Raw genomic sequence first — 23289 nt, forward strand, 5'->3', positions numbered from 1 at the left:
GCCCAGCAGGGAGGGGGAGCGAGCTGTGTCAGGTGCAAGGAAGCCAGGCAGACCCACATTGGGGGACCCACAACTTCCACAGAAGCTGATGGGCAGGCGCCCAGGGCCTGGGTACTCTCGCCCCTGTCTCTGGTAGGAAAGGCCATTTGCTGATCCCCTTCTATGAGTGCATGTGCCATCTTGTCCCTCTCCACTGCCGCTCTGCAAGATGACGAGGAGGAGGGCAGCACGTTTAACAGGCACCAGGCACCGTGCCCAAGGCCTTGTGTTTGATCATTTCATCTTCACAGCTACCCTGAGACAGGTCCTGCTACTTCCCCATTTTACAGAGGAGGAAACTGAGGCCCCAAGACATGCAGCACATCCCAAGTAAACTTGGGAGCAAATCCCAGGGCTGGCAGGGGTTCCCCCTGTGCCCACTGCCCTGCCCAGCATCCCCGGAAAGGAGCACACTCCGGGGCTGCCTCAGGGGGGCCCACGGGGGGAGGTGGGCAGTTCTCCCTGGAAGGGAGTCCTCAGCTCCTCGAGGTTCTGGTCCAGGTGGGCTATGGCCTGCAGCTACTGTCGGCAGGACCACACCTGCTGGTCAGGGAGACATTTGGCTTAAGATATTTTTTCCCTTTTTTTTGGACTACCTCCAGGCCAAACTGCAGGGTGTTTTTCAAACAACCAGCTACAAACATTTTCCTAACAAGGTCTCCTGGGATGAGAAATGGAAACTTTGTGTCGCAACCTTCGGCCCTGGCATTTTGACAATGCACTACCCAGGGCTGTGGTGGTCAGCGGTGGAAGGGAACGCACTCCGTGCAGGGGGCTGCGGGGCACAGCTGGGGGACCACAAACCCGGACCCAGGCCCTGCAAGGGCGTGAAGCCGCACACTTCACTTCTTCCGCTTCCCAGCGTAGCTGGTGCCGCAGCAACTGTTCCCATCCTGCTTCACAGATGCACAAACAGGCTCAGAAAGGGGAGGTGACTTGCTGAGGCCACACCTCAGTGGATGGTGGTGTCAGCTGGTGTTCAGACTCAGGTCCCTCCAGTTCCAGAGCTTCCACCCTACAGCTGGCACTGGCTGCCTTCCTCTATTTCAAGTTCCTCCACGGAGCTTGGATTCCAATCCTGCCTTCTCTTTATTTTTATTTTTTAAAATTTATTTACCAGAGGAAAGCACAAGCGCAATCCTGCCTTCTCTAATGAGCAGGGTGACATGAATTCCACGCTGCCTCCAGGTTGGGAGAGGTATACCCAATGAGATACACAGATGTGGGCATGACTGGGTCAGCAGATTCTTTGGTAGCAAGTGACAAAAACCCAAGGCAGATTTCTTCAGCTAAAAAAGGGGATTTACTAGTTCAGGACAGCAGGAAGAATGGGGTGGAGGTCAGGCATGGCTACATCCAGCTGCTCAAAGACGGTCATCAGGTCACTCTCCCACGCCCATTTTTGGGTCTGTTTCTCTTTGGCCTCCTTCTCTCCTGCAGACAGGCTACCTGGGAGGCAGGGAGTGTGGCTGTCAGCTGTCTCCCTTGAAAAGCCAGCATCTTTCGGCATCCGTGTCAACCCTGGGGCAGGACTGTGGTTGGCTGTTTGGATTCTGGCCCATCCCTGAACTCGGCCTCCCTGTGGCCAGGGGTTGAAGCTTAGAACCAAAAAGTCAGGGAGCTGAAGCAGGCACACACCTGCCGCAGCAGGAAGAACACCTCCCTGTGTACTGTGTCAACCGGTGAGAACTTCCAGCGGTGCTCTCACTCCCACCCAGAGCATCCATTTACATACACGCCTCCTACAGCAAGGGGTTAAGGAGCGTGAGAAACGGAACCCTCTGGCGCTGCGCTCTGCACTTACGGAAGTAACCAGATGACCTCTGCCACACTTGATGCAAAATGCAGTAGAGTCCTGGTCCCCTTCCCAAGCAATTCCGTCCAAAAGCCATTTGACAGGAGCAGGCAAGGAAGGCGTCCAGGACGGGGGGCGGGGGGGGGTGCCCTAGTGGCCCAGGGTGAGGCGTCAGCCCAGGTGGGTGGGGAGGCTGGCCCAGCACCAGCAAGAACAGGGCTGTCAAAGCACGCAGGCCGGGCCCGAGCACACACTAGCTGAATTCGCTGCCTAAGTGGCCACTGGGGGACAGCCACCCTGGTGCAGGTTGGGTGCGCCAAACCTCACTCCAAAGGCCACCCGGGACATAAGGACACAATGGGGATTTGAGGAGAGAGGGCTGAGCCTGCGCCCGGAGAGTCTGCCATGAGGAGGTCAGAGGGAGAGGGGGCTTGAGAGAGTCCACAGGGAGGGCACAGCTGCTGAGCAGAACAGGCCAAGGGCGCCCCTTAGGCCTGCAGAGACACGCTGGGACCGTGTACAACGTTTTCATTTAATGTTTAAATAATTTATATCCTCCTGAAACAAAACCCTGAGGCTAAGGTATATCCGTCTGAAGTTCTCGGAAACAGAAGAGTTGGCAAAGGGCACTGGAGGAGACCAGCAGCTCTGGGTTGGTAAGTGCTGATGGCGCTGATGCCGTTGCGGGGCGTTCCCAGGACAGCTGCAGGGATGGCCTTCTCGCCTGGTCCCCATGGCAAGGCACAGCGAGGGGGGGCCAGCACAGGCCAGAGAGAGGTGCAGAGGCCAGAAAGAGGTGCCCCAGACTCACAGGAGCCCTGCGGAGACGGGGAGGGGAATGCTGCAGTCACCAGTGAACAGCAGACAGAAGGAAAGTGGCCCCAGCAGCTGGCCCTGTGGGAACGTGCAAGCCAAACTCCGCTCCCGCGCCCGTCCCAGAACCCGCCTGAGCACCACTGGCCGAGTCTGGTTTCTTGTTTCCTCCCAGCACCCATATCCTGATGGCCTGAGCTGGCAAGTCCCAGACATCCGAGGAGTGACTTCAATAGCCTGCGTCGACGCCCTGGATATTCCCCAAGGGACTGGAACCCTCCCCAGGATCCAGATGCTGAGATGTGGGATTTGACCGGGAGTGAGAGGAAGGGATACACGCTTCCCGAGCCTCACCTACACAAGCACTGTTGCCCCCAGATGCTTTTCTCCACATTGTGACATGGGAAAAGCTCACTCCTGGGGTCCAAAACCCAACCTTCCCCCACAGGCCCCTCTGCTCCTCCATGGCCCTGCTGGAGGCGGAGCGTGCTCTGATGGTGTCCTGGGCTGGCAAGGAGAGAGCTCCATGGGGCAGGTGAGGATGCGGCCGGTCATGTCCCCTTCTCCTTCCTCCGGCTGGTCCTCTGGCTGCTGAGCTCGCCCAGCTTCTTATCCAGCCTCCTCTGCAGCTGAGCCCTCTTGGCTGGGTCGAGGGACCTGTCCTTAGTCCCACTGCCAGCATAGAGGACTCCCTCCCGGCTGATCCTCTGCCGGGCGTGGGCACGAGCCCTCTCGCCGCAGCCATGGATCTGGGGAGGACACAAGAATCAGTGCTGGGCTCACAGGGACAGGGAGGCAGACCCTGCAGCTCTGCCTGTCAAAGAGCTGGAGGGCCACCGGCGCCCCAACAGAGGACCACTCCTTCCCGCCATGTTGATCCTTCACCCTGCAGGCTGCTTGGCAGGAAGGGGGTGGGTGGCACGCGAGGGCTCTGCACCGTGGTGTGGCTGGAGGCGGAAGCCCCCCGAGTGCACACTGAGGAAATGGCACCACCCTGACTGACCGACCACACAGCTCTGCAGCCACTTCCTGCTGCTGCCCAGCCTCCGTTTAACCCGCTAAAACTGGTAACATCACAGCCCTGTCGACGCCCTCCAGGGCGCCCCACTGCTTTCAGGACAGGCCTGACTCCTCCAGGCAGCTCTCCAGGTCTTGCCCAGCCTCGACTCTAGCCATCCTGCCTCACACTTTTCCCAACTCCCTGACTGTGCCCGGGGCCTTAGGCATGCTCTAAGGGTGAACAGCCTGCCCACCTACCCGCCATCGCCCTGTCCTCCCCAGCCCAGCTCCCACCTTCTGTCCCATAGGTCTCAGCCTCTGTGTTACTTCCTCCAGGAAGCCCACCCTGACTGCTGCATCTGGGTGGGTGTCCCTGCTGCCACCCTGGCCCTAGGTTTCCTTCCTCGGAGCACTCAGCACCTGGTACTGTATGTTGGTCTCTTACTCAGATCCCCCACCAGGCCCAGCATCCTCCAGGGCAGAGACGAGGCTGGCTCAGATCCCAGCTTCCCACAGGCACGCCCACACCAGGCCCGGAGGGTTGTCACCAACCCAGGCTCATGGAGTGAATGACACAGCAGCCAGGCCGCAGCCAGCTCAGACCACATGCTGGAGCTCTGCCTCCACCTCCCCTATGCCACATGGACCAGTTTAGGCCACGGACAGAACTCAAAGACACTGAGACAATTCCGTCTCCCCAGAATCCCCACTAACGAGGCCGCAGCTCGGCAAAGTAAGGCATCTTGTTTGCTTATGCCCTCAGGTGCCCGGAACAGACCATGCACCAGTGTCTGCTTTCCGTTTCTTAAGGTATCTGGAGCTCGCAATGAGCTAACTTTTCCATCTGAATCAAGTCTGCCCAGGGTCTGCTCCCTGGAGATGGAACCCACCACCCTCCCCACTGTCTGACCCCCAGGAGGGGAGGCCAACATACCTCGGGCAGGTGGTGGCTGAGGCAGTAGCGGCGGCCACAGAGATGGCAGAACTGGCCCAGGGTCGTGACACTGGCTGTGCACTTGGCAAAGCCACAAGTGTTATCAGCCTTAATGGCAGCTGAAACCAGGGCTTCGAAGTCCTCCTCTGTGGGCAGCTCTATGGCTGGATGTCCTGGAGAAGACCCGTGTCACTCAGGCAAACGGAAAGACAGCAGTGCCATACCTGGCCTCTCATTTAAGGTGATTTTTTTTTTTTTTTTTTTGAGACAGTCTCGCTCTGTCACCCAGGCTGGAGTCCAGTGGCACAATTTCAGCTCACTACAACCTCTTCCTCCCAGGTTCAAGCAATTCTCCTGTCTCAGCCTCCCAAGCAACTGGTACTACAGGCACATGCCACCACGCCTGGCTAATTTTGTATTTTTAGTAGAGATGGGGTTGCACCACGTTGGCCAGGATGGTCTCAAGCTCCTGACCTCATGATCCGCCTGCCTCGGCCTCCCAAAGGGCTAGAATTACAGGCATGAGCCACTGAAGCTGGCCTTCGTTTAAGGTTTTAAAAGCAACTCATGGCTGAGTACGGTGGCTCACACCTGTAATCCAAGCTTTTTGGGAGGCTGAGGTGGGAGGACTGCTTGAGGCTGAGAGTTCAAAACTGGCCTGGGCAATACAGTGAGACCTGTCTCTATTAATTCTAAAAAAAGAAAAAAATTAAAAGGCAGTTCCTGTCTCTTCCCTCTGCAGTGCCTGGGGGCTATGCTCTAGCACAAAGCAGGGCAGCTGCTCAGGAAAGGTCTGGGGCGTGAATCCCTCTGAGCCCCAGGCTCCGGGAGGCCCCTTTCAAGCGATGTGCTGTTCTTGTGCAGCGCATCAGGAATTCCTGCCTGATCTTGCTGAGGAAAAAAACGGCAGTAGCAGGAACTCCCCCTAGACTGACCAGGTCTACGAGCTCTGCCAGCACACGCCTGGCCAACTCCCAGTGCACGGCTGGCCAGCTCCAGCAGGGTGGGCACCATGCAGGACGCAGCAAACGGAGCAGAGCTCACCCGGACTCCGCATGGCCCAGGGGTGAGAATGGTTTTGTCTGAGCTAGCCCCTGTGGTTCTGAGCACTTTGCCCAGGACGACTTCCAGACAGAGTGCGCCCCGTTGCTGTGCAAGACCCCACCTTCCAGGGCCACCTGCAGTTCGGGAACCCGTGATCGCCCCATCCCGAGGGGCTCCAGGGACCGTCCACCTTTGCTCTCCCAGGCCCCTCACGCTGCCTACTTGCTGAGCCCTGCACAGGCTCTGGGACAAGAAGGTGCCTGTGACCTGATCCCAGACCCAAGGGAGGCCCAGACCGAGCTGAGAGTCGCATGACAGAAAATAAAGGTAAAATGACACAGGTGTGACCCTGCCGGGAGGAAGCCCTTCCAATGATGATGGCAGGTGAGTTCCAAGTGGGGCCAGCACCCCAGTGAAGGACGCTGCCCCATGTTCTCACTAGTTGACTTACCTTTGGCTTTTTTCTTTTTCTTTTCTGGAAGTTTCTGCTGCCCCGAGGCCAGCTGCTCCTTGCTGGAGGGCTGCCCCTGCGAGCCCCTGACCCTCTGTAGTCTCCCCAGGTGCAGCGTCCTCAGGTCTGGCTGCTCTGGGCCATGCTGCTCCCTAGGAGGCTGCTTCGTCTGCACAGGGCTAGGGGGCACCGGCTGGAGAGGGGCTGGGCTGCCAGTTCCTGCCAGGAATCCCAGGGCTGCCGGGGGTCCTGGAACTGCTGGGGGTCGTGGGGCTGGCGGGACCCTCTTGCTCACGGTGATGAACCTCCTCTTCCCTTCCCCGGAGCTGTCATGCCTCAGCCCGTGCTCCTCGGCTATTTGGTGGACCCGCAGCCTGTCGTGGGAATTGAGGGAAGGAGGAAACTCCAACTGCATCTTCTCACTGGCCATGAAATCCGCTATCAAGGCCCGGAAGTGGTCCATGCCGTCTTGGCTCTCCACTCCCTCCGGGCTGCCTCCAGTGAGACTGGGCTGAAGTAGGGCTTCCGAGCCCAGAGGCTTCCCGGCTGGCTTCTTCCGGCCGCGTCTGGCAGCTGCTGCAGCCTCTCGGCCTCCCTCCTGCCACTGACTTCCATTCCTAGCGGACGCAGCACAACCGTGGGTCTTGGTGGCAGCGTGGCTGGGACCCTGGGAGCTCTCGTGGGAATAGTTTTCCGGGACGATATCGTCAAGATACTCAAAGGCCGTGCGTACTTCCCCATGCTGGGTGAAATACTCCACCAGGGTCTTCAAAAATGCATGGTTGTTGACGGTACGGGAGTCACAGATGACCGCCACGTGGCGCCGGGCACGGGTGATGGCCACATTGATCCTCCGGTCCTCAGCAAGAAAACCAACCTCACCTACAAAGGGCCAGAGGGCAGATCTCAGAGTAAGAAAGAGTCAGGCTCCTACGCCCTTTTCAGTAACCACCACCAGAAGTGTGGCCCCCCTGTGCCGTGGCCCACCCTCCACACGGCTGCCCAGCCACGCATGGCACCATGATGCCACATCTGCCCTGGCATCTGGCTGCTGCAGCTGACCAAGTGAAGCTCTGGGGAACCCGACTGGGTTCTGTTGCTCCTTTCTTTCTGCCTAAGCCAGCCTCAGGGGCCGCCTGGGATGTGGCTACAGCTCGCACCAGGGAGAAAGCGCAAGAAACCTTCCAGCATCTTCCCGTCTTTTCCCCACAGCTTATAGCCAGGACTCGTCTGCTCTCTGCCTTCTGAGAACGTCTCACAAAACCCATTCACCACACCTGTTTCTGGGAACGACTCTCATCCCGAAAGGAAAGCCCACAAACCACAGCAGCACAGAAGCCACAGCATGACCGCCACACCCTGCGGCGCTGCGCACTGAGGCTAAAAGCCAGCTCAGGCAGGACGGGGCTCCACCTCCTCAGCAGGACATCCTGGCCATTCCAGCCTACCTTGCACCCCCAGCTGCCACCCCTGCCACTTGCTCCCTGACCACACACCCATGCCTCTGGGCCTCTACAGTCTGCTCCCTCTGCTTTGCCTGATGTGAGCTTGCTGAGAACAGAAGCTGCTCCATGCCCACACCACCAGCAACCAGTATGGCACCAGTAGATACCCAATATGCCCCTGCATCAATAAATTCACTTCTGTGCTGTCCCCAAAGGGCTCTGACAAGGGTCCGTACCTTTCCTGTTGGACCTGACGAAGGACAGTATCACGGCCTCCTTCTCTCGGCCTTGGAAGCCATCCACAGACTTGATTTCAAGCTCAGGGTGCCTGTGCGCGAGGCTCTGTCTGAGCAGGTCCACCTGAAACACCAGCCAGATTATGGCCTCCTCACCCCAATGCCAGTGCGCCAAGACCCTGCCCTTCAGCTCAGCACAGGGCCTTGCGCTGCTCAACAGGCAGGACCCAGGAAGGGAGCCTGCAGGGGCCCTGTGGGGAAAGCCTGAGCCCAGCCTCCTCACAGACACGCATGCACGCCAAACACGGCACCCCGTCCCTGGCATTTCAGCATTTCTGTGGGCTCATGACAGCCCTATGTGTGACGCCCACACACCAGGAAGGGTGACGGCCACTTCCAGAGACCCTCCCCATACTTCAGCAGGTACGTTTTTCTACAAAACAAGAGACAGAGGGGAACACGACCTGAGCCAGACCAACAAGGTTCAAGGCTGAGGCTCCTGTGGGAAATGCTGGGAAAGGCCAGGCTGTTCCGCCAGGGCTGCCTGTGGAAGGGCTGGGTCCGCCGACGCTGCCGGGGCCACCCGGGAAATCTGGCCAGAACACGAAGCCAGTGCAGAAGACGGGGCACTGGGCAGGGCGGGTGGGGCGGGGCCCGTGCCCACATCATCTGGGCCCTGGATCCAGTCACAATGAGGTCAGCCCTAGCCCTGAACTTTCAGTCACCACGGCCAACAGATTCTCTTTTTCTTTCAGCCTCTCGGCATGTGAGCCCTGCCGCTCTGTAGAGGGAGAAAAGGGGCCCCCTGCACCTGGAGGTTGTACGGCGAGACCACGGCAATGTCACGGGCTGGAACACCGGCGTCCACCAGAGCCTGGATGTGCAAACTGAGGAGGCGGACTTCGCCTGGAAGGAAACAAAGGGCTGGCGGGCAGCGCAGGGCACCCTGGGCTGGCATCCACTGTAACGTGTGTTTTGGGCACCTTTCTATCATGGCCAGCTGGTCCTACACTGTGCCCCAGGTGGCTGACTTCCTGGCAGCTAATCATCTGTGTGCCAGGCCCCAGGACCAGCCATGCCCAGCTAACGAATTTCACATCAACAATGAAGGCCTTTTGAGTTGTATGGCTGTGCATCCTGTTCAACCTGGAACCGGGGAGACAGTGGTGTCGGCTGAGCAAGGCATTTTCCCATCGCCAGGCCAGCCAGGTGGAGCTGGGACACCATTCAGGGAGGGCCGTCAAACGCTCTCAGGCGCACCTCGCCCAGCAGCGGCCTGCTCACCCTGAGAACATGTTGCTGCTCAGTCTCTTGGAGTGGAGAGCTCCAAACCTTTCACGTCATCAGTAACTCAGCTCCTTCGGAATTGTGCAATTTAAGCACCTTTTATTTTTAAAGAGCTTGAGGTATGTTTAAACAAAAAAGCTGGCCATCCCGAGCAAGCTCACCAGGGTTCCCTTTGGACTGTTCGTTGTCCTCTTCCAGCTCAAACAGCCCGCAGCCAGCGGTGTCCACCAGGAGCAGGGGCAGGCCCGTCTCCTCCGTGGCAGCCACACCTGGGAGGTCCCTGGCACACAAGCAGAGGGAGCACATCAGGGGAACCACAGCACAGCACTGAGGCTCCACCTGACAGAGCCGACCCTCCCATGAGAAGGCTAAGGCAGGGGAGGACGATAGGCACATCAGGGCATCAGCTGGGAGGGAGTGGGCCCAACCCAGCTCTCCAGGGCAAGGCCAGCTCTCTTCCAAAAAGCCAGCCTCAGAGTCGACTTTCACGTGGAAAGCTTCACTTTAGCTTGCTGTGTAGAAACAGGTGACGTACAGAATTAGCCAGGGGAGAAGGATGGGGCAGGGGTTGGCGCCAAGCTACTCACCTCAGGAGGTGCCCCGCCACGGAAGGGTGGGCTGTGAGCTGCCCGAGGTACATGGCCTCCGAGGCCCAGCGCATGATGGCCTGGTGCATACGGTACTGCACGGTCAGCGTCCGCACCACCCTCACGCCATATTCATCGGCCAGGCGCTCCATCAGGCTGAGCGACAGTCCCGCCAGCGCAGCCCTGTGCCCAAGAGGGAGAAACAGGGAAGGCAAGCCTGAGTCCCAGAGTCCAGGCCCCAAACCTCAGGACCCGACTCTCCTCTGGGTTCTGACCCAGAAGTCACCAGTGGGTGCGGTCGGTACCACGGCCCCAAAGGTACTTAACATCCAATCGCCAAGACCTGTGAATGTTCCCTGACAAGACAACAGGGACACTGCAGCTGAGAAGCAGCTAAGGATGCTGGGATGGCGAGGAGACCTGGATGACCTGGGTGACAACCCAAGGCTCTTATAAGAGGGGCACAGGAGGGTCAGGGTCAGAGTCAGAGAAGGCCACTCCTGGGAGAGATGTGAAGACGCTACGCTGCTGGCTTTGTAGATGGAGGAAAGGACGACAAGTCAAGAAATAGCCTCCAGGACTGGAAAAGACCAGGAAACAGATTTTCCCCTGGACCCTGGTTCCAGAAGAACCAACCCTACCCACACCTCAACTGTGACCAGGTGAGACTGATTTTGGACACCTGACCTCCAGAACTGTTGTTTGGTAAGTCTGCTGTTTTGAGCCACTAAGTCTGTGGTCATTTGTCACAGCCACAATAGAGAATGGACACTCCAACGTGCTCCAGCTGTGAGCAGTCCACTCCCACCGAGAATGGCTGCCCCCGCTGGCACTGCCCAGGCGCCAGGCCCTGCTGGGTGCACCAGGTGTGGACTCAATCCCTTCATCCTGGTAACGCCTCATGAGGTGGCTACTGTTACGATTCCCATGTTACATGCAAGTAGGGCGAGACAGAGGGAAGGCGCCAGCCCACAGCTGCCCCACTAGCGAGCTGCAGAGCCGGGACCTGCCCGGGCCGCCTGGCGCCAGAGCCCACCATCTGGACCACTATGGCTCACCAACCCCACCAAAACCCTGGGGCAGTGCTCAGCTCCACTCCAGAGACCCTCCCTCTGGAAACTTACAAGACATCTGTGATTAACCCATTTTTCATAAAAGATCTCTACTAAACATAATTAATGCCAACAGAGCAAGGACAGGAAGTGATGATCAGCACCAACTGCAAACCAAACCCAAAACCCAGCACAACGCCACCCAACTTTCCCCCGAAACCATGCTACTCTCTCCAGGAATGCAATGGGGTCCCTGCCCCAGGGCACAGTTCCAAACTTCCTCCACCCAAAGGCTTTCCAGAAGACCAAGCCCTCCTTTAGGGACGTCTGGAGAACCTCCCCTGGAAGCCGCCACTGAAGAAGCGTACTCCCATGCCTGTCCTCCCTGCTCCTAGGCAAGTTCTGATGGCAGAGGGTGCTGTCATCCTGCCGGCTGCAGCAGGGAAACGTGGCTGTGGCTACACACTCCATGGAGCCAGCAGGAGCCCTGCCCCTTCTGAGTTTGGGCGGGAGCTCTCCCAGCAGAAATTACAGCTGCAGACCCAGGCCCCTGCCCAGGGGGGTGGGGCTACAGCTGCCCAAACTGCAGCTGTAGATTCAAGCCTCCCTGTACTCTGGGGTGAGCCAGGAACAGCCAGGATCTGCCCTTCCAGGTGCAGTAGCAGCCGCCAGACCTGTGGCTGCAGACCTGGGCCTCCAGCTCCATGAAGCAGGCAGGAGCCAGGAACATGGGGGAGCCCTGCGTCCTCCAAACTGGGGGTGTAGGAGCTCCTGGGTGCAGCCGTGGCTGCCCTCCCACTCTGCAGCTTGCACCCTCAGGCTCCCCAGGAAGGACCTCCCCACAGTCCCTGCAGGCTCAGGGGTGTCTCCTCTGGCCTCTCTTGGCTCCCAGCACCCATTCCGATCTCAGCTGGGTTGGTGCCAAGCCCTGGGACCATAAATGGCAGCAGGAGACAGACGGAGTCTTGGGTAGAAGCAGGCAGTGGAAGGCTAGGAGGGCCTGAAGGCTGGGGGTCGGGCTGCCAGTCCTGCGGACCAGAGTGGGGACTCCTGGTGCCTCTTCCAGGCCTGCCCATGGCCACCCACCCATGGCCACCCATGGGCCAACTGGCACACACTTCCTTCCCTCTGAGATCTAGAAAAGCCCGGGGCTCAGCCAGAGAAGGCAAGAAGACGGCCAGAGGATGGAGAAGGCAGAGACACAACAGCACAGAGAGGAGCTACGTTCTCTGCTGAGAGCCTCAGAGACCTGCAGAGACGTCTAGATGACTTGCCTACAGAGAGCAGCCACCCTTCTCCAGTGCCCCCTCTCTGCGGAGAGCCGAACACTCGATGGGATACGCACGCCTCTGAGCTAACACTAAATAAAACTCTCTTCACCCTTCACTTGTCTGCAGACCTCATTCTTCCTGGATGCAGGACAAGAACTGGGGCAAAGGTGCTGCAGCCACAGAGGTTTCTAGCCAGAAAAATCAACACCCCAGAGATCCTGCAACATTTCCCCTCCAGACGCCGACGTTTCTCCCCCAGGCCATCCTTGCGGAACGCTTCCCCAGCACTCCCCTGTCCCGCCATCTTCGTCTCCCACGTCTTCCTCCCAAAGCGCCCTCGAGTACCGTTTTGACACCTCTCTCTCTGAGGCACCCTGGCTAACATACCCCTGACTCCTGGGATGCCCACTCCCCTTTGATGAGATTCTACTCAACAGGCTTTCTGTGCATCTTTTTCTGGTCCTCAGAAAACAAGAGTTTGTAGCTTCTACACACCCGCGGTGAAAATAGAGAAGTGTTTCAAATGGCAGCAGAAATCAGAAGAAACCAATCTCCCGGTGGAAGTGAGAGCCGGGATACAGGCATCTCGAAGCGTTTTACTCCTCAGGGATAACTTTCTGAATAGGGACTTGTTCAAAGACAGCCCACGTGCCAGGCCCTGTTCACAGGCCTCGTGTAAGGACAATCATGGAATACCACGCAGAGGTTCATCTGGAGGGAGGGCACGCCCATCACGCCCAGGCAGGAGTGGTCCAGGCAGAGGGGCCAGCGAGGCCTGTGTGGCTGGAGCAGTGAGTGCAGGGTAGTGTGGGAAGAGGTGAGGGAGGGGCCGGGGGTGGGCAGCACTTCCTCCAGCAGGACAGCCCAGGCCAGGCCACTGCATCAGGGCTCAGGTGTCTCCGCAGGGTAGAATCGTGGTTTGCTGCGTCTCTGCCCAGTGCCCTCCATCCAGGGATGTGTCTACAGATTGAAGACTAAAGAATCCACCTGCACTGTGGCCTAATCCACCCAGAAGCCAGTTAGCCTAGCCCAGGAGAACCCAAGGCTCTCGCGCAACTCTACCATCAAGCCTGCCTGGTTCGTGAGGGGATATTCAACTCAACAAGCAGGGACGCAGCACCAGAAATGTGCCAGGCCCTGCGTCCAGTTCTGAGGCTATGGAGATGAAGGGGATGTGGCCCTGCCCTCAGGGAGCACAGGATCTCACAGATCCCACGTCGAGATGAATAGATGCAATAAGGCGGGGTGGGAGCCGTGCGGAGAAATCTTCAGAGGAGGCACTGCAGGGGCTCCTCGTGAGCCCGGGAGGTCGGTATCAAGGGTGGCGGGCGGGGCAAAGAAAGGCACCTCCGGCAAAGGGGCCTTACCTGTGAGAGACGGTGGTGGGGGGCAGCTGCTTGTGATCGCCCACCAGGATGCACTTTCCGGCCTGCAGCAGGGGGATCCAGCAGCTGGCCTCCAGGGCCTGGGCGCACTCATCAATGACCACCATGTCGAAGTGGCCCTCGGGCAGCAGCTTCAGGGGGCCATCGGCAGATGCACCTGGTGGAAAGAGGGAGCCTCAGGTGTCCAGGGGCATGGCTGCTTCCTGACAGCCGCAGCCATGCTGGAGGACACACCACCAAGCTGGGTGCTTCATAATCTAGGCTTGCATTACAACTATGTGGGATGAATTTGTATCTTATAATAAAAACTTGGCCAGGACATTTTAAAACTCATGGATCCAGCTCACCTGCATTGTAAGCAGTGAGTCCTCTGGCCACAGGCCACTCTGACTTTCAATCGGCAAAATTAATCACCCCTTTGTGGCTGTGACCCTAGCCCAAGGGATGCTGCCTTAGTTCTAAATATTGCAACTTAATTATTTTCTAAATGTAGAAAGTGACTTTCTTGGACATACAGAACAATCAACTGCTGAGCACTCACTCAGAAAAAAACCTCCACGTATTTGGCAACACAAACCCATTATAGCAGCTTTTCCTTCCTGGGACACGGAGCAGCAGAGTGCAGAGTTGAGGCTCTGAGCAAGACTCGGGTCCCACGCCAACGCCAACACCAGCACACAGCAGGGGCCTCAGGCGAGCCTCCCACCCTGGAGCCGGTTTCCTTATCCACAAACACAGACAACACCTACATCTCGAACGACCGTACGACAGTGGGCGATACCATACACAAAGTGCCTGGTGTGAGAAGGCAGGCTTCCATAACTGTGATCAGTATGAGTTCCCATGCTTTCTGCCTCCCGTGAGTGAATTACGCTAATGATATGTCATAAAGTCATGATGAAGACATGCACTGAGAAATTTCCCAGGATTGACTCTTCAGAGATGGCTAGAAAAAGGACCAAGAGAGGAGACAGAACTTGGCTGGGCTTTGGATAATTGAGACACGTTAGTCACAGATGTGACTTCACAGTACAGAGAGAAACCAGACTTCATGATGGACAAGCACTTCCAGGAACTCACTCTAGTTCCCCAACAACCAGGAGGGAGCAGAAGAACACAAAGGCCACAGGCTGACCTTGTGGGAGTCCGGGTGCCTCCTGATTTCCAGCAAGTGCTCTCCTTGAAGCCAGAGAAGGATGTCAGCATAGAGACTCTCATCAACTCTGAGAATTCTCTCCTCCACGAAAGCAAGACACTGGCAAATGGTCAGAATCAACTTTCTCAGCACTCTGGAAACTTGCCAAAGGCTTGCAGCAGTCAGGGAAAGTGTTCATCCCAGGAAAGTGTCTGAATCCCCATCAGCATGGGAGCTCTGCAGCACTCAAACCTGCCCTATTCCCAGCCATCCCTCCTCAACCTATGGCAGCCTTGAAACCCTCAGCCTGAAGTTAGGGTGAAAACCAGCACCTGGCAGCCCCGGGATGCAGAACAGGCCTGGCATTCCACAAAGCCCCAATCCAAACATTGTGCTTATCTCATCTGTCCGGGAGCCCTCTGGTAGACCACACTCAAAAGACTTTCTCTGAGCTCACGCAGTGCAAACAGCCTTTTCCCTGGTGGTGTTTGTCAAAAACAATCAGAGGTAACTGTCGAACATCATAGCTTTCTAAGACAGGGAATAATGGTTGGAGCAAATGATAGGATAACCAAACAAAGCTTTAAGCTGGAGAATGAGATGCCTCAGGGGGCTTTGAAAAAAGTCCAACACATTCCTGGGAATCTAGAAGGCCACACACATGCACAGAGCCCGGGAAAGACCTGGGAAGGTCCTGAGTTCTCACCTGTGGCCCCCAGCTCAAGGCACTGCCCACACAGGAAGTGAAAGATGAGAGTCACTAACAGCCTGGCTCTGTGTTGGAGGTGTGTCCAAGCACACACACAGAGCTGCAAAGAATGGGGCATTTATGGCTCCAGGAGTTCAGGGGGATTCCTGTCTAATCACTAGCTGGCCACTAAGCTATATTAGACTTTAATGGCCATCGAAGACAAAAAATACAGACTTTACAGAATGAGTCCAGAAAAATCACTAATAAAACAAGTGGAAGCAACAACAAACCCTGGAGTGGGAAGAGAACCTGACTTGCAGGGTTGCCACATTCTATTATTTAAAATGATCATTTTCAACAAAACTACAAGGTACGTAGAGAGTCATGAAAATACGGCCAACATACAGGGGAAAAAAGGCAATCAACAGATACTTGAGGCCAGGAGCAGTGGCTAATACCTGCAATCCCAGCACTTTGGAAGCCGAGGTGGGTGGATCAATTGAGTCAGGAGTTCGAGACCAGCCTGGCCAACACGGTGAAACCTCGTCTCTACTAAAAATACAAAAATTAGCTGTGTGTGGTGGTGGGTGCAGGTAATCCCAGCTACTCAGGAGGCTAAGGCAGGAGAATCACTTGAACCTGGGAGGCAGAGGTTGTGGGAGGCAGAGATTGCAGCAGGCTGAGATTGCATCACAGGACCCCAGCCTGAGTGGCAGAGCAAGACTCCATCTCCAAAAATAAATAAATAATAAACAAGATATTCGAGAAAGCCTAGATACTGGTCTTACTAGACAAAGACTTGAAATATCAGCGATTCTAAGTATGGTCAAACAGCAAAAGGAAACCAAGTCTAAAGAAATGAAGTGTGAGAATCTCTCCCCAAATAAGAGAACATCAACAAAGAGACAGAAATAATTTTTTATAATCTGCCACACAGAGGTCAGCGTGGTGGCTCACGCCTGTAATCCCAGCACTTTGGGAGGCCAAGGCAGGCAGATCACAAGGTCAAGAGATCGAGACCATCCTGGCCTACATGGTGAAACCCCATCTCTACTAAAAATACAAAAATTAGCTGGGCATGGTGGCACGCACCTGTAGTCCCAGCTACTCGGGAGGCTAAGGCAGGATAATCTCTTGAAGCTGGGAAGCAGAGGTTGCAGTGAGCCAAGATCGCACCACTGCACTCCAGCCTGGTAGCAAAGCGAGACTCCATCTCAAAAAACAAAACTACCACACAGAAATTCTCGAGTTGAAAAGTACAATAATTGAAATTCACTAAAAGAACTCAATAGCAGAGAATGATCAGCAAACTTGAAGAGGGGCCCATTGAGAAGATCCAGTCTAAGGATCAGAAATTTTAAAACGGAGGAAAAGGAACAGAGCTTTAGAGACCTGCAGGGTACCATCAAGTGGATAACTGATTCATAATGGGAATTCTAGGAGAGGAGAGTAGAATAAGGGCAGAAAGAATACCTGAAAAAATAATGGCTGAAAACTCCCCAACTTTGATGAAAAACATGGATCTAAACATCCAAGAAGCTCCACAAACTCCATGTAATTTACTCACAGAGATTAACACCTAAACATCATAATCACACACTCAAAAGACGAAAGAGAAACGCTTGAAAGCAGCAATAGAGTAGCAACTTGTCACATATAAGGAGCCCTCAATGAGATCAGTATCTGCTTTCTCATCAGAAACCATGCAGGCAGTGTAATGACACATTCAAAGAGCTGGAAGACTGTCAACCAGGAAGTATAACCAGCAAGACTATCCTTTAAAAATGAAGGAGAAACTAAGACCTGTCCAGATAAAGATGAGCTTAGTGAATCTGTCACTAGCAAACCTGTTCTTCAAGAAATACCAAAGAGAGTCCTTTGGAAACAGTAGCTCAAAACTACATGAAGAAATACAGGCAACTACATGAGTAAATATAAAAGACACCATAAATGTATTTTCTGCTGGTGACTTTTTTTTCCTCCCATCTGATTTAAAACACAAGATAAAGCAGTAACTATAAAGCCAATCAGAACCTAGCCAGGTGTGGTGGCTCACTCCTACAATTCCAGCACTTTGGGAAGTCAAGGTGGATGGATCACTTGAGGTCAGGAGTTCAAGACCAGCCTGGCCAACATGGTAAAATCCTGTCTCTACTAAAAATACAAAACAATTACCTGGGCATGGTGGCATGCACCTGCAATCAGCTACTCAGGAGGCTGAGGCCTGAGAGTCACTTGAACCTGGGAGGCAGAGGCTGCAGTGAACCAAGATTGTGCTACTGCACTCCAGCCTGGGCAACACAGTGAGACACTGTCTCAAAAAAAAAAAAAAAAGAACCTGGATTCTGTTTCTTACAGCAGCCCACCAGCTGAAAGGCTGTGACAGGCAGACTTGAAGGCAAGGGTGTCCAATCTTTTGGCCTCCAAGGGCCACATCAGAAGAACTGTCTTGGGTCACACATAAAATACACAAACATTAAAAATAGCTGATGAGCTTAAACACACACACACACACCCCTTAAGAAAGTTTACAGATTTGTGTTGGGACACATTCAAAGCATCCTGGGCTATAGGCAGCCTGCAGGCCTTGGGTTGGACAAACTTGCTCTAAGGTACGCCCCAGAATCTTGGCCACTGGTGTTCACATCTTGAATAATCCCTTCCCCTCGATTGTGGGTGGGGCCTGAAACTTGCTTCTAACCCACAGAATAGGGCAAAGGTGATGAGATGTGACATCCTCGACAACATTACATAAGATGATAAATCAACATGTTAGGAGACTGTGTCTCTTGCTAGCTTTTAGGAAGCAAGCAGCCATGTTGGTGAGGCAGCTAAGAGCAGCCTCCAGCCAACACCCAGCAAGAACCCACAGTGAACTGAAAGCTGCCAACAACCACATGAGAAACTGTAGAATAATAAACGGTTGCTTTCAGCTGCGAAATTTGTGGTACCTGTACCGTTATCATGCAGCAACAACACAGAGGTCTCACAAACACAACAGACATTCCTAAACCCCAAAATGGAGGTTGACAAGATTCCCACAACAGTCACCAGGTAAGCAGCTCTGTTAACAGGAGCACACTCTCACAGCTACAAGAGAGAACGGGCATCCTCCACCTATGCCCAAGACAGAATAGCAGGGACTGCATTTACTCTCCCATCAGAAATAACATCCCCCCATCCAGTTATTTAAAATTTCTTTTAAATAACTGAAACCACATTTTTCAGGACTGTAGACAACAGGTAACAAAGAAAAGTAACTTTTGAGACACAAAGGAGGTGAGCCCAGGGGTTGCCCAAGCTTTCAGCCTTGAGAGTTTCCAGGAGGGAGTACAGAGAAGGGGCAGCCAGGTGGAGCCTAGAAGCCTCCCTGATTTGAGAAGACAAGGCTAAGAATCCCTGGAGTTCAATGCAGGGAGAGTTTCCAGGATGAAAGGCCAAAGAGACTGCTAAATAGAGAGAAAACCCTAGAGATCTGCAGAGGAGGCCCGTGGGTACATGATCAGCACACGCTCATGAGAACGGGAAATAATCATCCAAAACAATTAGAGAAAAGTGCCCAGTGCTCACACAATACTGGGAATAGTACCCAATCCCATCAGTCAAACTAGAAAATCTCGTGTTGCAAGGTACGCTGGGTAGACAGCTCAAAGGGTCTTACCTCAGTACTGGGGAATATTAACCGTAGACTAAGCAGTGATCCAGGACCTAACAAATCTCAAAAGTGAGACTCAAAAGGATTAAACTGTTTAGAGGTAAATTTACTGCTTCCCAGAACCAAATGCAGGAATATTATAGGAGGCTGGGTGCAGTGGCTTAGGCCTGTAATCCCAGCACTTTTGGAGACTGAGGCAGACAGATCACTTGAGGTCAGGAGTTGGAGACCAGCCTGGTCAACATGGTGAAACTCCGTCTCTAGTAAAAATACAAAAATTGGCCGGGCACGATGGCTCACACCTGTAATCCCAGCACTTTGGGAGGCCGAGGTGGGCAGATCACGAGGTCAAGAGATCAAGACCACCTTGGCCAACTGTCTCTGCAAAAATACAAAAAATTAGCCGGGCATGGTGGTGCGTGCCCGCAGTCCCAGCTACTCAGGAGACTGAGTCAAGAGAATTGCTTGAATCCAGGAGGCAGAGGTTGCAGTGAGCCAAGATCACACCACTGCACTCCAGTCTGGGCAACGAGCAAGACCCTGTCTCAAAAAAATAAAAAAAATTACCGGAATACAAAACTATTCAATATTCAGCATGCAACAACACAAAACCCCCAATGTCTGGTATCCAAACAAACATTAGCAGGCACGCAAAGAGGTAGGAAAACACAACCACACGCAGGGAACAGTTCATCGAAAGAGACCACAAATGACATCGATGATAGAAAGAATAGTCCAGAACATTAAAAAGAGTTACTACAGTTGTATTCCAAATGTTCAAAAAAGTAAATAAGGACATCGAAGATATAAAAAGACTCAAATCTTATTTCTGGATGTCAGATGAAAGTTATACTGGATGGGACAGACGTTAGATGAGGCATGAAGGAAGGAAATCAGTGAACTCAAACGGCAGTCAGCACATAGAAAGGTTCAGCTGTGCAAGATGAATTCCACAGATCCACTGTGCAGCACAATGCCATTAGTTAACAATACTGTATTGTACACTTAAACATTTCAGAGGGTAGATCTCATACTGTGTCCTCACCGCAATTCTAAAAAACATGAAGCAAACTGCACCAGGGAAAATCCTGATCAAATTGCTTAAAACCAGTGATAAAGAAAAAAATGTGGTTTTTTTTTTTTTTCTTTTTTTGACAGAGTCTGGCTCTGTTGCCCAGGCTGGAGTGCAGTGGTCTGATCTCAGCTCACTATAATCTTCGCCTCCCAGGTTCAAGCAATTACTCCTGCCTCAGCCTCCTGAAGAGCCTGGGATTACAGGTACCCTCCACCATGCCCTGCTAATTTTTTTGTATTTTTAGTAGAGATGGGGTTTCACCATGTTGGCCAGAATGGTCTCAGACTCCTGACCTCAGGTGATCTGCCCAACTCAGCCTCCCACAGTGCTGAGATTACAGGCGAGAGCCACCACACCTGGCCAAAAAAAAATCTTAAATTCAGACATTAGAAAAAAGACACATTACATACAAAGAAACAAAGATAAGAATGACAGATTTCTCTTCAGACATACTCATGCAGATGACAGTGGAACAACATCTTCAAAATACGGCAAGGAAAAAAAGTGTTAATCTAGAATTCTCACCCAGCAAAAATATCTTTCAAAACTGCAGGTGAAATCAAGTTATTTTCAGACATACAAAAGCTATTAGAATTCATCACCAGCTGACCCACACTACAAGAAATGATAATGGACATCTTTCAGGTACAAGGAAATGATACCACATGGAAATACGGGTGCAACAGCCCACGCCTGTAATTCCAGCAACTCAGGAGGTCAACATGGGAGGACTGCTTGAGGCCACAACTTTAAGGTTACAGTGAGTTCTGACTGTACCACCATACTCCAGCCTAGGTGACAGAATGGGACTTTGTCTCTTACAAATAAAAAGAAGGCTAGATAACATGGCTGAACCTTGAGGGCATAATGGTCAATAAAACCAGCCAGTCGGCCGGGCGCAGTGGCTCAAGCCTGTAATCCCAGCACTTTGGGAGGCTGAGGCGGGTGGATCACGAGGTCAAGAGATCGAGACCATCCTGGTCAACATAGTGAAACCCCGTCTCTACTAAAAATACAAAAAATTAGCTGGGCATGGTGGCACGTGCCTGTAATCCCAGCTACTCAGGAGGCTGAGGCAGGAGAATTGCCTGAACCCAGGTGGCAGAGGTTGCGGTGAGCCAAGATGGCGCCATTGCACTCCAGCCGGGGTAACAAGAGTGAAACTCCGTCTCAAAAAAAAAAAAACCAGCCAGTCACAAAAAGACAAATGCTGCATGGCTCCACTTACTTGAGGTATCTAAAATAATTAAATAATTAAGTTACAGAACACCTGACAATATCAGAACATACATTCTTTCAAGTGCGCATGGAACACCCACCAAGACAGAGACCAGATTCTGGACGATAAAGAAAGTCTCAATGAACTGATCCAAGTCATGAGGGTATGTTCTCTGACGACAAGGAATTAAATTAGAAATCAACAGAAAGTAAGCCAGGTGCAGTGGCACATGCCAGTAGCCCCAGCTCCTCAGGAGGCTGAGTTGGAAGGATCACTTGAGCCCAGGAGTTCGAGTCCAACCTCGGCAACATAATGAGATCCCATACGCAACAGGGACGGGGACAGGCAGGGAGGGACGGGAGAGGAGAGAAGAGAGAAAAAGAAATCAACAGAAAGATATCTGGAAAATTCCCAACTATTTGGAAACTATATAATACTTCTAAAAAAATCAAAAGGCAAATGAGATAGCATTTTGAAATGAATGAAATGTATCAGAATTTGTGGGATGCCACAAAAGCAGTACATAGGGAGACATTTATGGAGCTAAATGCCTATACAGTATTAGAAAAAAAAAAAAAGTCTCAAATCAATGATCTCGGCTTCTACATTAAGAAGCTTGAAAAAGAACAAGCCCAAGAAAACAGAAAACAGTAAAGATCAACGTGGAAATAAATGAAATAGAAAAACAATAGAGAAAAAGCAAAAGCTGGTTCCTTGGGGAGATCAATTGAAACCTCCAGCCAGGCTGGGTGCGGTGGCTCACGCCTGTAATCCCAGCACTTTAGGAGGCTAAGGCAGGAGGATCCCTTAAGCCCAGGAGTTTGAGACCAGCCTGGGCAACACAGTGAGACCCTGTCACTTTTTTTTTGTTTTTTGGGGCTTTAAGGTGGGATCTCACTCTGCCACCCAAGCTGGAATGCAATGGTGCGATCTTGGTTCACTACAACCTCCGCTTCCTGGGTTCAAGCGATTCTCCTGCCTCAGCCTCCTGAGTAGCTGGAATTACAGGCACACACCACAGCTCCTGACTAATTTCTGTATTTTTAGTAGAGATGGGGTTTTGTCATGTTGGCCAGGCTGGCCCTCAAACTCCTGACCTCAGGTAATCCGCCCGTGTTAGCCTCCCAAAGTGCTGGGATTACAGGTGTGAGCCACCACATCTGACAGATCCTGTCTCTTAAAAATATACATATATACACACAAATTTACATAAAAGAAAAAAAAACCTCCAGCCAGAAGATCAGGAAAAAGAAGAACACACAAACCAGTATCAAGAAGAATACAGGTTCCACCATGACAGATTCTGCAGATATGAAAAGAATAAAGGCATGTTAGGAGCCACTCCATTCCTCTAAATTCCACAACTTAGATGAAATGGACAAAGAAAGATGTGAGCTCATGGAAGAAAAGACAACCTGAATAGTCCTTTACCTATTGAAGTTGAATTTGTAGTTAAAAATCTCTCTATGAAGAAAACTCCAGCGGAAGGCTTCACTAGTGAACTCTACCCAACTTTTAAGAAAGAAATACGAATTCTAAACAAACTCTTCCAGAAAACAGAAGCAGGAACAGACCCCAACGCCTGCCACAGAGGCAGGATGGAGACGCCCCCTCACCTGTGTTTGTTGCAAGGACCACGTTTGCGCAAGTGAGGCTCTCCAGTATAGCTGCTTCTTCCCTCTCCTTCAGTTCTTTTCTTAACAGCTTAATTTCATTGCGAAAATTACTTTTCTCTCTCTTATCCTGGGTCTTTTTGTTTTTCACCTATAAAGAGAAACAAAGAAGATACACTTATTTCAATCCAACCTTGTACTTCCACTCTACACACACGCAACTAAGCACCTTCCATCCTCACTTGCCTCAAGTCACAGGGGCATTTTAAGTCCTAGAAAGAGGCCATGCTTTTAACTCTGATGAGACCAGAAATGGGATCAACCCTGCCCTGCACAGAGGCATTTGATCTTGGGGAAGAAAAAGCACCTGCCCACCTCAGGATTTGGGATGTGGGAGCTTGCTAAGTGAGAGACAGAGCTTCACATGTTATTCTACGTTTTTCAAGAGATTAAAAAAATTTTTCAACCATAATCAAAACCTCAACTTACTTTAGTATCTCAAAAAAATGTAAGCTTTCCTTATTTGTGATTTCTACTTTGGAGGATGCAGTTTTAGCAGGGGT

At 52.9% G+C, this 23289-nt stretch overlaps 1 protein-coding gene across 1 annotated transcript in view; it reads right to left on the reverse strand.

Moving 5' to 3' along the window:
• Positions 1 to 1146: 1146 nt before the first annotated feature.
• IGHMBP2 (immunoglobulin mu DNA binding protein 2) overlaps positions 1147 to 23289 on the reverse strand; it is a 36208-nt gene continuing 14065 nt past the window's right edge. Inside the window, exons 7-15 of the mRNA XM_017515896.2 lie at positions 22730 to 22877; positions 13321 to 13495; positions 9631 to 9813; positions 9205 to 9323; positions 8568 to 8662; positions 7757 to 7880; positions 6076 to 6957; positions 4581 to 4753; positions 1147 to 3396 (exon numbers count right to left, since the gene is read on the reverse strand). Coding sequence (XP_017371385.2) covers positions 3199 to 3396; positions 4581 to 4753; positions 6076 to 6957; positions 7757 to 7880; positions 8568 to 8662; positions 9205 to 9323; positions 9631 to 9813; positions 13321 to 13495; positions 22730 to 22877 — 2097 coding nt within the window. The 3' untranslated portion in view covers positions 1147 to 3198. The remainder of the gene's footprint in view (positions 3397 to 4580; positions 4754 to 6075; positions 6958 to 7756; positions 7881 to 8567; positions 8663 to 9204; positions 9324 to 9630; positions 9814 to 13320; positions 13496 to 22729; positions 22878 to 23289) is intronic.

The sequence above is a fragment of the Cebus imitator genome, unplaced genomic scaffold (genome assembly GCF_001604975.1).
Source record: "Cebus imitator isolate Cc_AM_T3 unplaced genomic scaffold, Cebus_imitator-1.0 Scaffold564, whole genome shotgun sequence".
In the NCBI taxonomy this organism is placed as follows: Eukaryota; Metazoa; Chordata; class Mammalia; order Primates; family Cebidae; genus Cebus; species Cebus imitator.